The 20,323-nt window shown below is 36.6% G+C and overlaps 1 protein-coding gene and 1 long non-coding RNA gene across 2 annotated transcripts; one reads left to right on the top strand and one right to left on the bottom strand.

Annotated features, from left to right (window-relative positions):
* Window positions 1–7,947: 7,947 nt before the first annotated feature.
* Window positions 7,948–9,152, bottom strand: LOC116139413. Its single transcript, XR_004129447.1, has 3 exons — window positions 9,091–9,152; window positions 8,769–9,006; window positions 7,948–8,334 (listed from the first exon to the last, which is right to left on the bottom strand). It is a non-coding gene; the product is annotated as an uncharacterized LOC116139413 (long non-coding RNA).
* An 8,964-nt stretch (window positions 9,153–18,116) lies between these two features.
* LOC116139473 (calcium-binding protein CBP-like) lies at window positions 18,117–20,323 on the top strand. Its single transcript, XM_031425140.1, has 5 exons — window positions 18,117–18,653; window positions 19,389–19,435; window positions 19,529–19,704; window positions 19,806–19,824; window positions 20,094–20,323. The coding sequence occupies exons 1-5, from the start codon at window positions 18,149–18,151 to the stop codon at window positions 20,196–20,198; spliced, it is 852 nt and encodes a 283-aa protein (XP_031281000.1). The 5' UTR covers window positions 18,117–18,148; the 3' UTR covers window positions 20,199–20,323.

Below are 20,323 nucleotides of genomic sequence, written 5' to 3'. Positions count from 1 at the left end.
ACATTATCAATATGCAAATCTTTTTAGATATTAATAATTATTATGTCTCATATTATCCTTGTTGATGTGAAGTGCGATGAAGCGTCTAAGACGGGCAAGACGACCACACCAATTTAACTCCAGGTTTAACTTGTTACTGTTATTTTACCTGCTGAATTTCTTCCCAATACTTCAAGTGATTGGTATACATACACAAAAGTACTTGGGATTATTTAAAGCAAATTTTACAAGTCATGAGAAGGAATTACAAAAGTCATAGAGATTGGAATGCAGCTTTGTCTCTATTTATGTTATTAATAGAATTTTTTTTTATGGTTCTTAAAATAAAAAAAGAAATTAACAAAAAAGGAATTTCGTCTTTGCAGGTTAATGGTGTTGACTTAGCTGAAATTGCAGTTGGGCAGGTTGCAATAACGAACATGCATTCATGCAATGTTTGTTTTGCAACTTGACTTTTCCCTTAAACTTGGTTGTTTTACAGCCAAAAGTCCTGGTTGCAATTGCAGTTCTTTTTTCATGATTTTCAATGGCATATCAATTGTCAACAAAATGCAATCTTTGGTAGATTTTAATATCTCAAGGATTGGTATTTGTCGGGTTCATGGACATCTCAAGAAGCAAATGCACGCTTAAAATGTGTTTATTTTCCAGTTACAGAGGTTTGTGCCATACAGAGCACAACTTTTTTCTGCATGCTAGATAAATTCTGAAATTGTTTAATACAGGAGGGAGAGAGCATTGAAATGATTATAGAGAAGTTAAATTCTAAAGGACGGGAGTTCCTGAAAACTATGAAACTTTCAGTCGTGTTGCTATCCGTCATCTTGGTCGTCTTTTTCCAAATGCTCGCTGGGTAAGTTCTAAATCCTATGAATTCAAAAGAAGTTGATTGTGCTAAGTTGTGAAAATACAATTGTTTTAATCACATAATGACTCACCTCAAATTCTACCCTACGTGGACATACATCCACAATGTGGTCAATGTTAATGTATCATCTGCCACTTAATATAAATTCCCAAGGTAATTATGTGATTTACACCAGGCATGGCTTTTCTTTTATGGATTTGAGGCAGAAAAAGGGAGATAAGGCTCACCTACTGAAGAGATGTTGCTCAAGAGCAAAATGCTTCATTGGTAGGGTAATTGAATATTTTTTAAGTCACTACTATCCATGTACTTTCCAGTCACTGGGATGTGATTTGTTTTCCTCTCATATAAGGCATGTTCTACAAAATCTGTTTGGTTGTAGATACTAATGATAGTTTTAATCCGACACCTTCTAAGGTAAGGAATGTAGTGAAATTTCCATGTGTTTGTACCATCTCATGCTGCAACCTGTCTTTTCTACAGTTTTGCTTGATTGTGAGTTGCTAAGCCCTCATTACCAAAGTTATTTTATATATTGGGGCAGACTAGCGTATCTTTAAAAGCTAATGTATTCTAACTATTAATTGGGAAAAAACATTTCTTATTACTAATTGTTTCTACTCTCAGCATATGCCTACAATGTTCAATTCTCTCTCACCAAGATTTTCAAAGATGGTTACTGACATTGCAACTAAACTAAAATAATTCTAAATTCAGTTTTTGGATGCGGTGAAGTAATTGTATACTCTTTTTGTGTTGATTTTTTTTTGTCAAATGACGACGATTTAACATATTGATTTAGCACACCAGAACCCGTTTACCATAGCTTTGAAGAATTTTGGTGTTATTACTTGTAAGAAGACAAAGGTAATTCTTATTTGCAAATTGTAAATATGGGGCTAGTTTTAATCAGTTTGTTTGAATTGTTACACTATCTTCCCAATGGTATAATTTCCAAATTTGCCGATATCAATGTTGAAATTTATAGAGCTCGAAAACTGTTAACTCCTTTGCAACTGGAAAAGGAATATCAAGACTGGCTTCTGCAGATGCATGATCATTTTGATGAAGAAAATAACGTTGGAGCAGATCAACCAATTTTTATCATTAACCCCAAAAACAAAAAGTCACCGGGCATTTCATCTGATGGTAGGCTTTGATTGATAAGGAATTTAACTTACATAACATTATTTTCCATTCTGCATAGTTTGCTTTTCATATACTTTGTTCAATTCCTTGGGTCTCTTTTTTATTCTTTTGTTGTTGATTTGTTTGTTTACTTGCTGTTTCTATCTGATGACATATCATATATATATTATTCAACTATAGTTTCAAGGGTGCACCAAGTACTAAAGAGGAAGGGTTTAACATGGAAATGAGGTCAAAGAGTTAAGGTTTTCAAGGGAGCATGTGCTGGAGTTCATAACAACAATATCTATGCAACAATGGAATATTTTTTAATTGAAGGTCTTCAAGGGGATGCTGCTGGTAGGCAATGGTTTTAAGACTCTTAGACGTATAGAACATGACTATTAGTTTTCTTTTTATCATTTCGTAATAGAACAAACGTATTATTGACGTGTTTACATTATTTAATCTTCTTGCAAATTCTGATAAATTTCGCCCTCCATTTTGTACATTTCTAATAGGTGATGCTCGAATTATATGCAGATTTGCCATCTTGTGCATTTGTGGCTATAAAAGTTCCATTTTTAGTGTATAAATATAATCCTTGTACTTTTTGTTTCACAAACATGTGATGTCTAATATCTTTTATGGTCTGAAAGGCCAATAGGTCTCATGGATAAGGAAGGATGTGTCCTCGTGGAGAACAATGGGACTGTCAGCTTGGATATTTTTGGCTCCTTATCGTCACCTATTAGCATAATTGATTTTGGAAAGGTTTTCCATTTCGTTTCAATTTTCTCTTTATTGTTACGTACATCTCTATTTCTTTGATATTTGTAAATTTTACTTGAGAGTAAGTATTTATTTATTTTTTTGTCATTGGCATTAGTCCATCTCCAGTTGCTTGAGCCACATGAGCAGTGGATCGATTAGAAGATTGACGTGGTGGCCTCCCATGCAAAGCCCAACAAGTGTCTCGGTTGTGGCCATTCTTGTCACAATAGGTGCAATGTGGTCTAGATCCCTTTCCTTTTCCCTTTCGAGAACCACTCTGTCCTTGCTGATTTCTTGCCTGAACAGCTGATTTTGATGCTTCTGCCATTGTAATCAAGAGAAGTGAGAGATAAATCCAAAATTGTAGAAACACCCTCTGTCAGAGTTGAATCACCAACAAGAAGGAAGAACTGGAGGAAACCGATCGCCTGAGAAGAACCAGAAGATGCTAACGAACCAGGAGAATCAAGAAATAAACTCCCCAAAAGCAAAGAGGAGCACCTCCTTTAAAGATATGTTTTAAGGTTTCTGAAATAGATGGATTCAGAAGAAGAAGAAGGCCAAGAACCAGGTTGGCTCTGATACCATGACACAATAGTGTTTGTGAAATATGTTGCTTGATTATTTCCCCAAGCAAAATGAGAATTTATACAATGTACAAGTTACATGAATTTGGAAAGAATTGATCCTAAATAATCAAGGATATACACACAATATTAGTCTACCATATTTACACAAATCAATCTAGGAAATACTATCTCTATTTTCCTAATATATCTTAATAGTCAATTCAGGAAATAATATCTCTATTTTCCTAATATATCTTAACATAGACACTCCAATTGAGGATCACAAGTTTCTTTGTTATTTTGAGGACCTGAAGGCACATTTTGTCATTCTCTGCCATGCCACAATAGCAGGTGGTCATTATAACATTGATGAAATAATAATATTTGTTTGAGAAAAGTTAAGTTCTCCAGTAGTACTTTTAATAATGGTACCTTTATATGTCATGACTTATTTGTGATGAGGATGCAAAAACATTTTGATAAGAATTCTGTGGCAATTAAACTCTCTACAACTTGCAATTTGCAAAATATTTGTGGTACTGCAAAAAGTTGTTGGCATGATACTAAACTATTTGGAGTTCTATGTTGAAATTATTTAAATTTGTTCCACATGATATAAACTTCATTGGAGGAGAAAAGAGTAATGGTCTAATTTTAATGTTCATGTTCATGTAAAATCAAATAGTTAGAAATTTGGTTTTATTTTCTACTTGCTACTTAAATTAAAGCACTGCCTTCAATGTATTTATAAATGTGGCTCCAACAACATATTCGGTGGAAAACTGAAAATGGATCTGTTGTTGATTTGTTTACCAGCTTCAACTGAACCTCACATTTTGACTGATCCATACTCCTTGCTTACAAAAGAGGAAATAACATGACGGATTTAAAGCAGGGGTCAATCTGCCACTGCTGTTCTCTGTTGTGTTGGTAAGGAGTTTCCACTCCACGAATCAAGGACTGATTTCATTGAAGATATTGTCGGCCTTGTAGCACTTATTGGAAAAGCTTGGACCAGCAAGCTTAGCAGGTCACCATTATGTTATTTTCTTCAAATTTCTTAGCTGAAATGATTACTTGTCCATTAGTCTTCTGTGGTTTATAATCTCTGGTTTATCAATCTTTAGGATGTTAGCGGAGTACTTGGGTGAAGATCAAATGCTTGTTTTGGTCTGTAGATCCTTCAGAGCAGCTTGTGCTCTCGAGGAGTATGAACAAAATGGAGAAGTTAATTGTACACTTGGACTACATGGAAAAGCAACTGAACGTGGAAAGTCTATAGTTGGCCGATTTCTTGTTATATGCCTTGAGGATATGAGGTGCTATATACAGTGTCCTGGTTTCAATTTAGAAATGGTATATTGTTTTGATTGTTGATTTGAGTTAATATTGGTTGACTTTAGGTGTTGTTGATTTAGATTGAGATTTATTGTTGCTGGGTGGATTTTTTATATGTTGATGTCGACGGCGGTGGTAGTTAGCAGATTTCACTGGAGTTGGAGCAGTAACTGGAGCCGGGCTTGGAGAGGAAAGGGGTTTAGAGAGGAGGGAGTGGATTTGAAGGAAGTAAATGGTATTTTCATCGTTACATTGATTCTACCCTGTAATTAAGGGATTTCACTAACGGATCTTAACAGTGAATGGAAATTTTTTTTTTTTTTTTCCCAATACTTTCAGGTTGCAAAACTTACTTACACTAAACTTTGGTTGGGAAATTCTCATTCTCCCTTTAAAAACTTTTATAGTGACTGTTAATATGAATTTCCTTCAAAAGCTATTAGAAATATTTATGAAAAAAAAATGTTGTATGCCTTGGAACTTCTTTATATTATGACTCAATTTTCAAACATGATTATTTGTATAGTGCTATGAAAAAAAAAAAACCAGTGTATCTGCTTATAACTAGTTCTTTATTTGCTTTTCAATTGGGTTGATATATATGGTTGTTTCGGTACATATATGCAGATCACTCAATTGTCATAAGTTGCTACAGCCTGGCTCAAATGTCCTTTTACATTTAAATGGTTGGTATGGGATAATCATTTTAATATCTGTTATGCAATTAACCAAGAAACAACTCACAACCAACCAAACAGAATCAAGAAAGCACACACACAAACAACAATCAGATTTTACCATGGTTCACTTGCCCTATCTTGAGCAAGCTACATCCACGTTGAACTTCGGAAAAGGGGAGTTCTCTACACTACGATTAATAGAAACAATCACTTACAGTCCTAGACTCTAATATGCCCAGAAACCCAACTCACACACCCCTGATTCAACCTGCAATCTGAACCTAGGAATACTCTAACCCTGGAATCCCTAGAACAAGAACACAGACGCTCTTTCCTCAAATCATTACAACTAAAACCACTCAAGATTACACATATTACACCCAGAATTAGATCCAGAATAAAAACCCTAATTTTTGTACAAAGAATACAAAACAGTTCGATGTGTGAAAAGCAACCCTTATTCACGAACGAAGACTTTCTCTTTTTATATTGTTGAGTTGTGGCTAATTCTCATCCGTTGGATTGTCATTGAATCAATGGTCAGGATTCATCTTGAAGCTGTCCAAAACGACTCCGTTTCACTAATATCCAGTACGACGTCGTTTCAAGCATTCACTTCAACAATCTCCACCTTGAATGCTTGAACTCACCCTAGTGCAGCAAACCCAAACCAGTTCCCTCATTGTTCTGGTCGTCACAGATTACCTTACATGCAGTAAGTTCAAGCAGTGCTTGAACTTTGCAGGAGAGACAATCTTGGTTCCCATGTCAGCTGGATTATCCTCAGTAGATACTTTCCTTAGATCGATTATCCCTTGAGTAACTAAATCTCTGACAAAATGGAAATGGACATCCACATGCTTTGTCCGCTCATGATAAACTGGGTTCTTGCTCAAGTGAATTGCGCTTTGGCTGTCTAAATATATGGTTGCCTTTCCCTTTATTAGCTTTGCTTCGGCTAACAATCCTTATAGCAATAAGGCTTCCTTAAACACATCGGCAATGTCAATATATTCTGCTTCCGTCAATGAGAGGGCTACAATACGCTGAAGCTGTGACTTCTAACTTATACAATTTCCTCCAAAGGTGAAGTAATATGACGTGGTGGATTTTCTTGTATCTTTGTCACCTGTAAAGTCAGAGTCTACAAAACCAACCAAGTCAAGTGTATTATGCCTATTACAGAAATCTAATCCAACATTCAAGGAACCATTAATATACCTCAATACCCACTTTAAAGCAGCCTAGTGCTCACTGCCTGGATTAGCCATAAATCAGCTCAGTAATGAAATGGCAAATGACAGGTCTGGTCTGGTGCTGATCATTGCATACATCACAGATCCAACAACATTCGCATAGGGAACTGATTCCATTTTACTAATTCAGCTTTGGTTTTAGGGCATTCACCTTTGTTTAACACAAAATGGTTTGCAAGAGGCATAGGTACCAGTTTTGAGTCTGCCATACCAAACTTAGACACCAGTTTTTCCAGGTATGATTTTTGCCTAATTTTTAGTTCATCTTTGCTCCTGTTTCTAGTAATGTCCATTCCTAGGATTCTTTTTGCATTTCCTAGATTCTTTTTGCATTCAAATTCTGACTTAAACTTTCCCTTTAACTCAAGTATTTTTGACCTGGACTTACTCACCAGCAACATATCATCCACATACAGTAAGAGATAAACAGGCAGGTCCTTATTCGGATTAAAATAAAAACAACTGTCATATCTACTCCTAGTGAACCCTATGCTTAGAATGAAAGTGTCAAACCTCTTGTACCACTGCCTAGGGGATTGTTTCAGTCCATATAGTGATTTGTGCAGGATGCAAACATGGTAAGGGGCTTTATAGTCAACAAAGCCTAAGGGTTGGCATATGTAAATTTCCTTTTCTAAGTTGCCATGCAAGAAGGCAGTGGTTACATCCATTTGTTCTAACTCAAGGTTGTAGTGGGCAACTATGGAGAGCATTAACCTAATGGTCTTGTACTTGACTACCGGGGAAAAGACTTCATTGAAGTCCATTCCCTCCCGTTGGGTATACCCCTTCGCAACTAACCTAGCTTTGTACCTAGGTGGGTCAGTAGCTAAAATACCCTCTTTTATTTTGTACAACCATCTACATTGGATCAATTTCTGGTCCTTAGGTTTGGGGACCAAGGACCAAACAAAAGACAATTAATATTAAAAATAAATAAATAAATAACAATTACAATATACACATTAAATAAAAAATTATTCAAAAATAAATATTTCAAACCTTTGAATTATTTGTTTGGTGAAAAACAATTATTGAAATAAACCCTACCCATAAGCTAATTAAGGTACTCAAGGACTAAAGGATCATTCAAATCAATATCAAACTTTGTCTACTAAAAAAACAATATTCAATATATTAGTAATTAAAAAATTGTAATTAATAAAATTAAAAACAAGTTTACCAATAAGCCAGTCATAATCAACTTTTTATCATCAAGGTCAATCTTCTTGCTCCAAACAAATCTAAGATTCAGTTTCCTTCACGAACACTAATCTAACAAAGAATCAATCACAAACAAATCTGAAAGATTAAAAACAAAAATTAAATCAAAAACCATAATTACCTCAGCCATCTCAACATTTCCAGCGGTTTCAAACAAGCCAGCAAGCTGGGCACTGTCATTTGATGTCCCTTCTTCATGCCATATAAGCACTTCACAATTTAGTATTCAAGCTCATTCTATTACCTGAAACTGCTCAAGGTATAGCTTAACAGCCTTGGCATGTGACAGTAACATGTTGTGCATAACAATGAGGGGCTCTACATCAGAGTTGCCACCAGAACAATTTCAAAATGGTGCTGAACAGTGAGCTGGAGGGTACCATCCCCTAACATATCCCATTTCGCTTAACAAGTTCGGCTCGTTGATGGTTGCCCAACTCTTAACTCGATCACCAAAATTCTCAAAGCATATTTTGGCAAAATGTACGAAATCTTCCCTGCAAGAACACTGAAATCACATACTGTACCAACAAAACTGATTCATCATAACTAAATGAACAAGAAAGGGATTAAGGGATCTTAGAGCAACCAGGTATTGCAATCTTAAAAGCAACAGTACTGAAGAAACCCCTTTAGAGAATGGTAGAACTTAGTTACTAGGCATATATTCAGAACCTACTGAAAATAGAGTCGAGCATTTTCTTTTTAGGGAAACAGAAAAGCTTATAGAGTGTGAACAGAAGTTAAATGAATTAGAGGGCTGAGCCAAGACCCATATCTATCTTCTAGTTCTTGCGGTAAGTCAAAATGGAATATGGTCACAAACGGCTCAATTCCTGCATTTACCAATTCATATTCGTCATCTTCAAGAATATTGTAAAAAAAAAAAACACTAGTGCTTAAGTTATAGATTCATTGAAAAGGATATTACCTCTGAGCAAGAGATGGTCTATAATATTATTATAAAACATGATTCCACTTGGATTAACTTCACCAAATCTGCCTTCTGTTACAGCTCAGGAACATTATCATCAAGTAGTTGAATATTAATCTCACTACATTAACATTCAATTAATTGCTACTAAGAACATACTTGGTAAAATTCTAACCCATGAAATTGAGAACCGGTACGCATTTACTCCAAGTGAATGCATAATCTCAATATCTTCCTGTGAAAATAAATAAGAAATTCATATATGTTGAATAGAAGTTGCAGGTAAGTAAAAAATTAGTAAATTTAACCATTCATTTACCAAGAATCGGTGGTAATGATCATCAGCAACATCTCCATTATCATTAATTTCTTTAATTGACGAAACTATTCAAGTGATTCTTGAGTTCAATCAGCTCCTTTTTCGAATACGACGCGATATAGAAGGTCACGTAATTGCCCAAGAGGAGAAGTGACGGATTTAGGGCAGAAATTGGAGAAGAAGTCGCGGTTGGTGTTGAGAAGTGGATCTGCAATGGCGTCGTCGGCGGTAGGGTTTTGTGTCTTGGGGATTTTTGATGCCAAAGTGACGAGGACTGTAGATTTTAGGAGTTAGTAATTTTTTTAACTTTTTTTACTTGTAAGGGTTCAAACGTTTTTCCATTTAGGGCAAATATTTTTTTTTTTTTTTTTTTAAACCGGGTTTGGGTTTTTGAGATTCTCTTTAATTTTAGATTTATAGGCTCCGTTTGGTTGCCAATTGGGAATACTACTTTTAGTATTCCAAAAAAAGTTAAACAGTAAAATACCCAAAAACTTTGATTTTTGAGAATACTACTCCCAATATTATTTAACTTTTTTTAAACCCCTTAAATTTGATAATTTAATTAAATACCCCTAAATATTTTTTTAAAAATTACAAAAACACCCCAGTAATTCATATTTACCAGATTCCGGCCACCACTGCTGAAAAATGGCCGGAATCTGTTAGGATGGCGCACTACCGGCTGAATCTGGCCGGTAGTGCGCCGATCTAGTCTTTTCCGGTCAGATCCACGGTGGATCTGGTCGGAAAAGGCCAGATCTAAGGCCAAAGATCTGGCCGTTGACGGCCAGATCTTTGGCCGTAATGGTTTATAACGACGGCCAACAAACGGTCGTCGTTGACCATCAACGACGACCGTTTGTTGGTCGTCGTTGACAAGAAAATACGGCCAGATCTGGCCGTAGATCTGGCCGGCAAAGGCCATATCGGCGCACGACCGGTAAGATTCAGCCGGTCATGCGCCAATACGGTGAACCCGGCCACCCTCCGTCGGTGGTGGCCGGCTGTCCGTATTTGACATTGGGTTGGGGGTGTTTTTGTTAACTTTTAAGATTCTATTATAGGGGGTATTTTGTAAATAAACAAATATAGGGGGTATTTTATAATTTATAAATCCTACATCGTAATACCCGCCAAATTCAACTTTTTTTTAACTTTTTTCAGAAAACTTTTCCCAAAAACACCCAATTGTGAACCAAACGAAGCCATAATCTTTTAAATTTAAATTTTTTCTTTTTTAATTTTAACAAAAAATTGTTTACTTTTTTTTAATACAATCAGGAATTTGGTTTTCTCTATTTCTATCGACCAAAACCGAACCAGTTTTCTGGATAACCAGAAAACCACTTCAATTCTCGGTTTGGATTGGTTTTTACATTTTTCTGAGCACCCCTACATTTGGGTGTTGGGGATACACCTCGAAAAGAACTCACCGAAGTTAGCGAACTCCATCGGAATAGGCACAGAGTCACTGAGCCAGTCGTCGTCTACTAAACGGGAGTGGTAGAAATGAGAACTTTTTTGTTCAATGCCAGAAATAGGTCGACTATGAGGGTTTGCAAAAATGAGTGAAATAGGGTAAGTTTTAAGGAAAAAACCGTGGGAATTGTGAATGAAAAACTAGTGGCAAAAAATGGATGGGAAAAGTTTTAGGCAAATTTTTTTGTTTTGTTTTTTATATACACCAAGTAATCCTAAAGTAATTGCTAGTTTCATTTTAATTAGTAGCATGTCCTCAAGTAATCCTAAATTACCCAAGAAATCCTAAAGTAATAATTTTACTCAATGTAAAATAAATATTGGGTAATGTTTCCTATCCTAGTGTATATATAGACAATTAAAATACTATAACCACAAATAGATAATGTTGTCTTGTGATAGACCATGTCCTCGAGTTTTACGTGTATCACATTCTTATGATGTAAATACCTGCATCCACTATTTAAAAAACTGAACCGTACCTGTTGGTCAGACCAATCGAATCGGCACCTGGTACCTTTAACGGTCCGGTTCTCTCTGAAAACCGGAATACACATCGGCCTGGTTTTCATATTGATGCCGAAGTTAATGAACAAGAAGAACTTCGTAGGGTGGATGTGGAACCAAAGGTTGTTCAATTTGTGGAGCCAAGTAGTAAAGTTAGTGATGATGATATCGATTTCATAAATGATGATAGTCAAAATGAGATGAGCGATGAAAATTTTTCTAATGACAATGAAGATGTAGATAAGTTAAAGATGATATTAAGAATTAATAATATTTATTATTGTTATTCAAGAGTCAAACTTCTACGACATTATTTTTTACATTGACACTGCTTTTAATTTTGATTTCTTTTATTACTGATTGGTTTTACACTTTCAGTTATTGTCATATAAATATAAAATTACATTAAAAATTAAATTCTAACATACTAATGGCAACGATTTTAAGAAAATCGACACCAAAACGTTTTCATGACGAAACATAGATTGCGTTGCAATATGTTTTTGGCGTTGTTTTTTATATTTGCGTCGCCTAAAATGTTTTCTAACGAACTATTTGTTGCATAGCCAGATGGATTTTGCGTCATTTTTTATATTTGTGTCGCCAAAAACGTTTCCCGATGAACGATTTTTTGCGTAGCCAGATGGATTTTGCGTCATTTTTTATAGTTTCGTCGCCAAAAAGGTGTTACGATGGGCCTTTTGTCGCATAGCTAAACTTCGTTGGCGTTGCTTTCTATATTTTCGTCGCTAAACACATTTTATGGCACTGTGCATTTGCATTGCTAAATACTTTTGGCTATGTTTTCTATTATTTTTGTCTCTAAAAAGAATCCACGGCAACATATGGTTACGTCGCGAAAAAATTTGGGCGTCGCTATTTGTATTTTCGTCGTAAAAAACATTATGTGACGAATTATGTCGTCACTAAGTCTGTCGCCAATTTGCTTCCCACCACCTCGTGTGAGGATTAGAAAGTCCACGAAACTATTAGCAACCAATTTCATATTTCGTCGCTAATAGTTACCTTTGGCCACGAATTTTGAAATCGTAGCTAAAAGCTTTTTTTGTTGTAGTGTAGCTACCAACCTAGCCTTATACCTAGGAGGGTCAGAAGAGGTTATACCTTCCTTCAGTTTGAATAACCATCTGCACTCAACCAGTTTCTGGTCTTTGAGATTTGGAACCAAAGACCAGGTTCCATTTACCTTAAGGGACAGCATCTCTTCCTCCATTGCAGCTTGCCATTGTTCTCTGTCTTTGGATCTGACTGCCTCTTCATAGCAGTCTGGTTCTATCCTTTGAACTTGGGCCCCTGCCACCAAGGCTGTGTAGATCAGGTCAGCATAGGAATATCTGGTTGGTGGCCTGATCTCTTTTCTACTTCTGTCTCTGGCTAGTTGTTATTGTGCTAAGGGGTCAGATGGTGTTCATCAGATTCTACAGCCTGTTCTTGTTCCAACTTAGGATCTAAGTCTGATCCATCAACACCAGCTTTCAGTTGCTCTGAGTCAGATTGAGGTGCAGCAAGCTCCACCTCAATTTGGACTCTTTCGGGTTGATCCTGATTAATTGGTTGACTGCTAGCTGATCCTACATCAGGGTTAGTGATTTTGCAAGGAAATAGTTTTTCATTAAAGATTACATCCCTACTGATAATTATCCTAACCCCAGGGGCACTCCTTTCCCAAAGTTATACCTTTTTGTTCCCTCTTGGTAGCCTAGGAACGCACACCTAAGAGACCTAGGTTCTAACTTCCCTTCATTGGTGTGCACATAGGCAGCACACCCAAAGGTTCTCAAATATCCTAGGTTAGGTTTCCTATTGCTTCATCTTTCTTCAGGGCACATAAAAGAGATTGCACTTGAGGGGCTCCTATTAATCAAATCGGTTGCAGTGTTGAGGGCTTTTCCCCAAAAGGATTTTGGTAGGTTGGAGGTGAAAAGAAGACACCTAACCTTTTCTAAAAGAGTCCTATTCATCCGTTCAGCAATCCCATTCTGTTGGGTGTTTTCCTAACTGTTCTATGCCTTAGGATGCCCTGTTCAGAGCAATAAGAGTCAAATTCCAGGTTACAGAACTCTAAACCATTGTCCGTCCTAAGAGTTTTAACCTTTTTGTCAATTTGGTTTTCTACTAGGACCTTCCAACTCTTAAACTTACTTAAGGTCTCATCCTTAGTCCTAAGTAAAAACACCTAAACCTTCCTACTAAAATCATCTACTATGGACATAAAATAACTACTTCCCCCATGTGATTTGACCCTTTCAGGTCCCCACAAGTCAGCATGCAAATATTCTAAGCAGTTGGCAGCCAGGTGAGTTCTCTTTTGGAAACTCAACCTGTGTTGCTTGCCCATGATGCAGGTCTCACAAAAATCAAGAGGTTCAATTGGGTCCTTACCAAACAGGCCCTGCTTATGAAAGATGTCCATGCCTTTTTGGCTCATATGGCCTAGTCTTAAGTGCCCTTTTTCAGTAACATTCAAGTTAGTAGAAACCAAAGCAGAATTTAAACAGTCAGAATAATTGGATCCAGACAGAATATACAAGCCATTCCTTTTTATCCCTTCAAGCAAAACACTGTTATTTTTATAGACATAAAGGCAACCAGATTCATCTAAAATACCTAATGAAATTAGGTTTCTCTTTAATTCTGGAATATACCTTACTTTAGTCAACTTGACAGTTTTACCATTGTTTAGTTTTAAGGTAATGCTGCCTATCCCTTCAACTTTACAGGCATTATTATTCCCCATATACACAATTTCTAACCTATTCTCCTCATAGTCTTGAAACCAATCTTTATTGGGACTCATATGAAATGAGTACCTAGAGTCCATTACCCAATCATTTATTTTTTCTGTTTTAGAAACAGTTAGAACTTCAGATTCTTCTAAACTGGACTTAGAGATTGCTAGGTTGCTTTCAGTGTTCCCTTGTTTTTGTTTCTTAAGCCAAGCATAACAATTCTTTTTCAAATGGCCAGACTTATTACAGAAGAAACACTTCCGGGTTTCTCCTTTGGCCTTACGGTTTTGTTTTCCCTTTGTCTTATTCCTAGGTCCACTATGAAATTGAGCAGTGTTACCTAACTAGTTTAGTTCACCCTTTCCCTTAACAAATAGATTACTACTAGTTCTCCTTTGGACCTTAATATCTAACTCTCTAGCTTTTAATCTTGAAACTATCAAGTCCATGCTTGGGACAGTACCACTGTATTGTAGGGCATTTTTTACAACCTGGTAATTTTCAGTTAATGAGTTCAATAGAATCATAGCTAAACTAGAGTCCCCAAGTTCTTAATCTGTACCCTTCAAGACTTGGGCCAGTTTCAAGAACTCATCAATATTTTCATCAATGGTCCTAGAGCTATCCATTTTATATGCAAATAAGACACCTTTTAAGTAAGTAAGATTTGGAGCAGACTATAAAGCATAAAGGGATTCGAGTTTACCCCATACGGCAATCGGAGTTTCAAAGCCGTCTACCTTTCGCAGTACGCTGTCGGAGAGATTAATTATGATCAGGTTATATGCCTCCTTATCCACCTCTGCTTTCTTTTTAAGTTTTTCCTCAGACCATTTGGTTTTATTGGTTTCTAGTGCAACTGCTACCTTGTTATGAGATAACAACGCCTTCATTTTTTTCTTCCAACTATTGAAATCAATTTTCCCATCGAATTGGGTGATTTTAACTCGAGTAGTGGTCATGGTGAAGGGTTACTGTTTGGATTTAGGGTTGACTCAAAAACCCTAATTTTGGTTAGGAACGAAATTCGAACTAATTTCAAGAAATTGACCAGCTAATCTAAGGTTTTTCAAGTCCTAAGACACCAATTTGAATGATTATAAAGAAACCCCCAATTTCTATAGACCCTAGGTTTCAAGAATTACTCAAATCAGACCAAAAAACCCTAATCTCGCTGTGATACCACTGTTGGGATTAGAACCGAATTCCAACCTAACTATAAACACTCACCACAATCACAAATCTAACTAATCAAGAACACAATCAAGAACACGGAAGATTTTACCGTGGTTCGTTTATTCCAATAGAATAAACTACATCCATGTTAAGCTCCAAGCAAATTGGGACTTGCTGCACTATAAGGATCAAAGTATTACAAGTACAACACAAATCACACCCGAAATACCCAACTCTCAACCCGTTACAACAAACCCTAAAATCTCACTGTAATCACAATAAGCAAAACCAGAAAACTGTAGGCTTACACTAGAAGAATACCTAATCCTTCTACTCACAATATTCCCAAAATGTGACCCGATCACAAGACTTGATTTAGAGTACCAAAAAACAAGAACCCTAACCCTGTTGCAAAACGCGAATAAGAGAGTTTTTCTAATCACTGTTGTTTCTTCAGAATTTGTGGCTTTATATACTTTGACTTGTTGGGTTGGTGAGAGTCGTTAGATCAGGTTGCATCTGACAGCTGAGATTCGTCACTTGAGTTAACATTGAAACGATAGCATATTGACAGGAGCAATACGACACCGTTTAAAGCTTCACTCAACAAAGTTAGATTAGTTAAGTGAGAGATTCTGGGCGGTAATTAATTATGGTCCATTTGATTTATATTTCAAAAAATATTTTAGATATAACTTAAAAAATCTTAATTTTATATATTATATTTTAATATGAGTAATACTACACTTACAATTCCAACGTAACAGATCACAATTGATCAATTCGCAAATGGATCTAGTTTATTCGATATGCAAGCTTTCACATCAGAATTGTGAGATAAAGTTCATAAGATTTAATTGTGAGTCAATCTTTATCAATTTCTATTAGAATTACATCCTACAACTATTTTTGAGATAATTTAGATCAAACATGTCTTAAATTTCTTATTTTCTTTTACATGTTATAATTTATTCCCACATGCAGTATTTAACCAATATTAAAACTTTGAAAGTTACAAATCCAATACTAAATATTTAATTTCATCCATTTCTAATAATACTATTAAAGGTGGTAAAAATCATTTTAGAGTTACTTTTGTTTAGTTTCGTCATTATTCTAGTTTTTTCTTTTTCTGGAGTATTCTTTGCCAAAATTTGAATTAACAAATCCCAATGGATGAATAATACTGCCCTGCCTTGTGAACAAAGCACACCCTTAATCTTCAATATGTAATAATGCATTCTTAACCTTAAGGGTTGACTTGGCGATTAAGGAAGTTTGTTATATTTCTTGAGTTTTTAGGTTCAAATCTTATCTAACCTTTTAAGTTTGTAAGGTATTCAATGAATCTCAAGGATTAGTTGAAGTACGCACAAACTGATTCAGATATCCTTCTTACCCAAAAAAAAAAAAAAAAAAAAATGCTTTCTTAGAATAAAAGAATCATTTGATCCATCCGTTAGACACATATCAACTCATTTTGCACCCGGATATGACATTAAAGCCATACATATTTTGCGCCCTTGGCTCAATAAGTAAATACAAATCATCAAATTCAAATACTTTGGTCGTAATGTTCCCTTGGTATTTTTTCATTTATTATTGAATGAAAATAAAGTATGCTGATCCAGTGGTGTCCACATGAGTTCCGTGCAATGCGCTGAAAACAAAAAACGCTCAAACAAATTCATTACCGTGCGTGGCCTAAATATCAAAAGAATAGGTAATTAGGCATTGAATGATAATTGCTATAAATTGGATATATTGAACGAGTAAACGACACGTACCCAACCAAGTTTGGCAAATTTACAAGTTTTCACCCATGGTTTCATAAATTTTAGATTCTCACCCTTAAATTAACTCTGTTAATGAATTTTTACTTCTGACACAGTTATAAATAGTGCAGTTACACTACTGCCCTTGACCTTTGATTACATCGCAACCCAGCCACCACCACCACCTACCACCACCTTTCAACAACATCACGATTGAAACCCTAAAGTTATCACCACCACCACCACCACTCACCACCATTCCACCCATCCACCACTATCGCAATCCCTCTAAACCCCAAAGTCAGCCCCGCCGCCACCAAACAATTACCATAAACCACCACTAAATTACTCACAATTCAGGCACAAACCCACCCAAAAAGCACCACCCACAGCCATCCTACCCATCCACCACCATCACAATCCTTTTAAACCCCAAAGTTAGCCTCACTGCCACCAAACAACCGCCACAAACCACCACCAAATTACTCACAAATTCAACCACGACCCACTCACAAATCCAGAAAATGAACAAGGATTGCGAGCAAGAAACAGCAATCGGTGCAACATGAGATTGTAACCGGCGTGTCAAGGGAGAAGAGAGAAGCTTGATGTCGGCGGTGGATCGTAGACTCAACGCAAACGCAACAAACTCAAGCACATGTCGCGATGGAGAGATGCAGTCGGGAAAGGTGGAAATGACAACTATTGGTGGTAGTGCTAGTGGGGGTTTTGAAGAGGATGGTGAGAGGAAGATGATGATGGAGTTAGGTGGTTTAATCAACGTTGGAACTCGTCCATATTGGGCCTGAGAACAGTCAGTCGAACAAGGTTGGGGGTCGCACAAACAATGCAAAAACGGTGCAAGATTAGTTCGAAAACGAACCAATCAGGCTTGGGAAAGGTGTAATAGGTGATGAGGAGATGATTTTTGTAGATTTTGGTGCAAAATCCAGCTAAAATCCTGGAGAGAAAGGAGGAGTGAAAGGAGAGAGAGAGAGGGGTGGGACGATTGTGTGCTAACTATTTTATCCTTCAACCATTAAATTAAACAATTTTTTGTTAATTTAAAGGTGATAATGTGGAATTTATGAGACTGTGGGTGAGAACTTGCAGATTCCTCAAACCTTGGGTGGGTAAATGTCGTTTACTTTATCTTGAACTAACGCACGTCTTTACCATCTTTAAATCTCACCACTACTTATTTCCCAATTCGTCCTTCCTTACTTAATAGCCTTTCCGTAATAATCCCTAAATTTCTTCCCCAATTCTCAATTCTCATTTCTATATAAACCCAAAATGTTCCACTTACAAACAAAATTCAAGAAAACCACTTCACCAAAAACTTAAATCTTTTTATAGCAAATTAATATGTCCGGTTACCCTCAACCACCACCCGGCTACGGTTACGGCCCCGCGCAGCCGTCTCCCTACGGCGCCCCACCGACAGCTCAGCCATACTCTGCTCAACACGGAGCCCCGCCGACCGCTCAGCCATACTCTGCTCAACACGGAGACCCGCTGACAGCTCAGCCCTACACGGCTCAGCCATATGCACCGCCGAAGACTCAACCGCACTCGGCTCAGCCGTACGCGGCTCCGTCCGCACCCTCCTACGGCGTTCCAGCTCCAGGCGGCTACCCTCCGGCGTCGGGACAGGCAGGAAACCCGTTCGCGACTCTACTGCCGTCGACTTTCCCGCCAGGCACGGATCCGAACATCATTGCGTGCTTTCAGGTAGCCGACCGCGACGGAAGTGGACTTATTGACGATAAGGAGTTACAGGGAGCTCTCTCTTCGTATAATCAGAGCTTCAGCTTGAGAACCGTTCATCTTCTCATGTACTTGTTCACTAACACTAACACCAGGAAGATCGGTGAGTTCTTCTTTCTTGTTTGTCCTTTTTCAAATTTTGATTTGCGTGAGCACGTTAGCATATAAGTTTACCGTATCCTAATTTGCGCCGGATGGTTTGTTTGCTCCTCCCGTTTACGATAGTGAAAACCGGTTTTGACACGTACTGGTGCATACTAAAATGACGAAAATATCCTTCTATTGGATGAGGTAGACTGGTAGATTTTAATTAATTAATTTGGCTGATCAATTTTGTCTTTGTGAGAGTTAAGTCTACGCGGTGTGGAAGTGAGTTTACAATTATGTCCTGGAGCATCTTTTGTACGTTACTCTGTGTAAAAGTAGGATTGTGACGTGTGCAACGCGTTTTGGAACCATTGGATTGATCGTGTTTGGTCAATTTGAAGCATCTTATCACAATACAATTTTATTTGTGGGTCATGGCCATGAGTGAATTTGAATATTTATTTATTTTTTGTCACGTGACACATGCAACGGATTTTTAATTGATTATTTCCAAATATTCTATGCCTAATCTTGTATTAACTTAACATGCAAGTATCTTAGTGACATTTAATGTCACATTTGACATTGTATATTGAAAATATTATATTTTATTGAGTAGCTGTTACTTTATTTAAACATTAGAGTGTCACATCTAATCAAATTTCAACATATTGATTTTTTGTAGTTTTGTTACTTTATTATCTGTTTGCTGCTAATCCCTAGTTATTTTATTTGAACTATTTTAATACAGGGCCTAAGGAATTTACTGCTGTGTTTCACAGTCTTCAGAGTTGGAGGGTAAATTGGATTGTTTTTTAATTTTTGGGTAATGCATTTTAAAAGTATTTTCAATCTACCTTTGTTTTTAATTAATTATTGCAATTGGCACAGGCCATTTTTGAGAAAGTAGACAGGGACAGGAGTGGAAAGATTGATGCAAATGAGTTACGGGAAGCACTTTTCAGTCTGGGGTTTGCTGTTTCACCCGTGGTTTTGGATATGCTTGTAGCTAAGTTTGACAAAACTGGAGGCAAAAGTAGGGCCGTTGAATATGATAACTTCATCGAGTATGTTCTAATTCATCCTTAGTTATCTTTTCCCCTCTTCTAATATATTATCATGTTCATGCATGTCTAACTCTATTTTTAATTGTTTTCCCTTGATGCAGGTGCTGTCTCACTGTTAAGGTGAGCTCATAACCAGCTTTGAGTCTTTGATATATGTATTTGAATATTTTTGTCATTTGCAATAGTTTTCAGTTGACAAGATGGTTGGTATCTTCGGCTTAGTTGTAAAATGAAGAATAAATGCTGAACCTAAATCATTGAAATAAGATGTTTAGGCTGCAAATTGAATGAGATATGATACTATATATTGTGTTTCAACTATTTGCTTTGAGTAAAGTTTTACTCTTGCGAATTTTGTTTTTTTATGATGGATTTGTGAACTCTTGCAGGGATTAACGGAGAAATTTAAGGAGAAGGACACCTCTTACACAGGTTCTGCAACTTTCAATTATGAGTCGTTTATGATGGCTGTTCTGCCATTCCTTATCGCCTAGGTTTAAGGTTTTGGTGATGCAATTTCTCTGTATTTTGGCATAATATTCGGTAATTAACGTGGCTTTATTTTCTTGGCTGTAAACAAGTTAAAGTTCTATGAATTTATGATTTAATCATTTAACTT

Source organism: Pistacia vera, unplaced genomic scaffold, assembly GCF_008641045.1.
Source record: "Pistacia vera cultivar Batoury unplaced genomic scaffold, PisVer_v2 Contig110, whole genome shotgun sequence".
NCBI classification, from domain to species: domain Eukaryota; kingdom Viridiplantae; phylum Streptophyta; class Magnoliopsida; order Sapindales; family Anacardiaceae; genus Pistacia; species Pistacia vera.
Note: the sequence above shows the minus strand (reverse complement) of the source record. Positions and strands in the feature narration are given on the sequence as shown.

Bases quoted from the DNA above. Each gene is read 5' to 3' on its own strand.
- LOC116139473 (XM_031425140.1), top strand. From the start codon at position 18,149: ATGTCCGGTTACCCTCAACCACCACCCGGCTACGGTTACGGCCCCGCG. The intron at 18,654-19,388 runs GTGAGTTCTTCT...ATTTTAATACAG, and splicing joins CACTAACACCAGGAAGATCG to GGCCTAAGGAATTTACTGCT. The intron at 19,436-19,528 runs GTAAATTGGATT...CAATTGGCACAG, and splicing joins ACAGTCTTCAGAGTTGGAGG to GCCATTTTTGAGAAAGTAGA.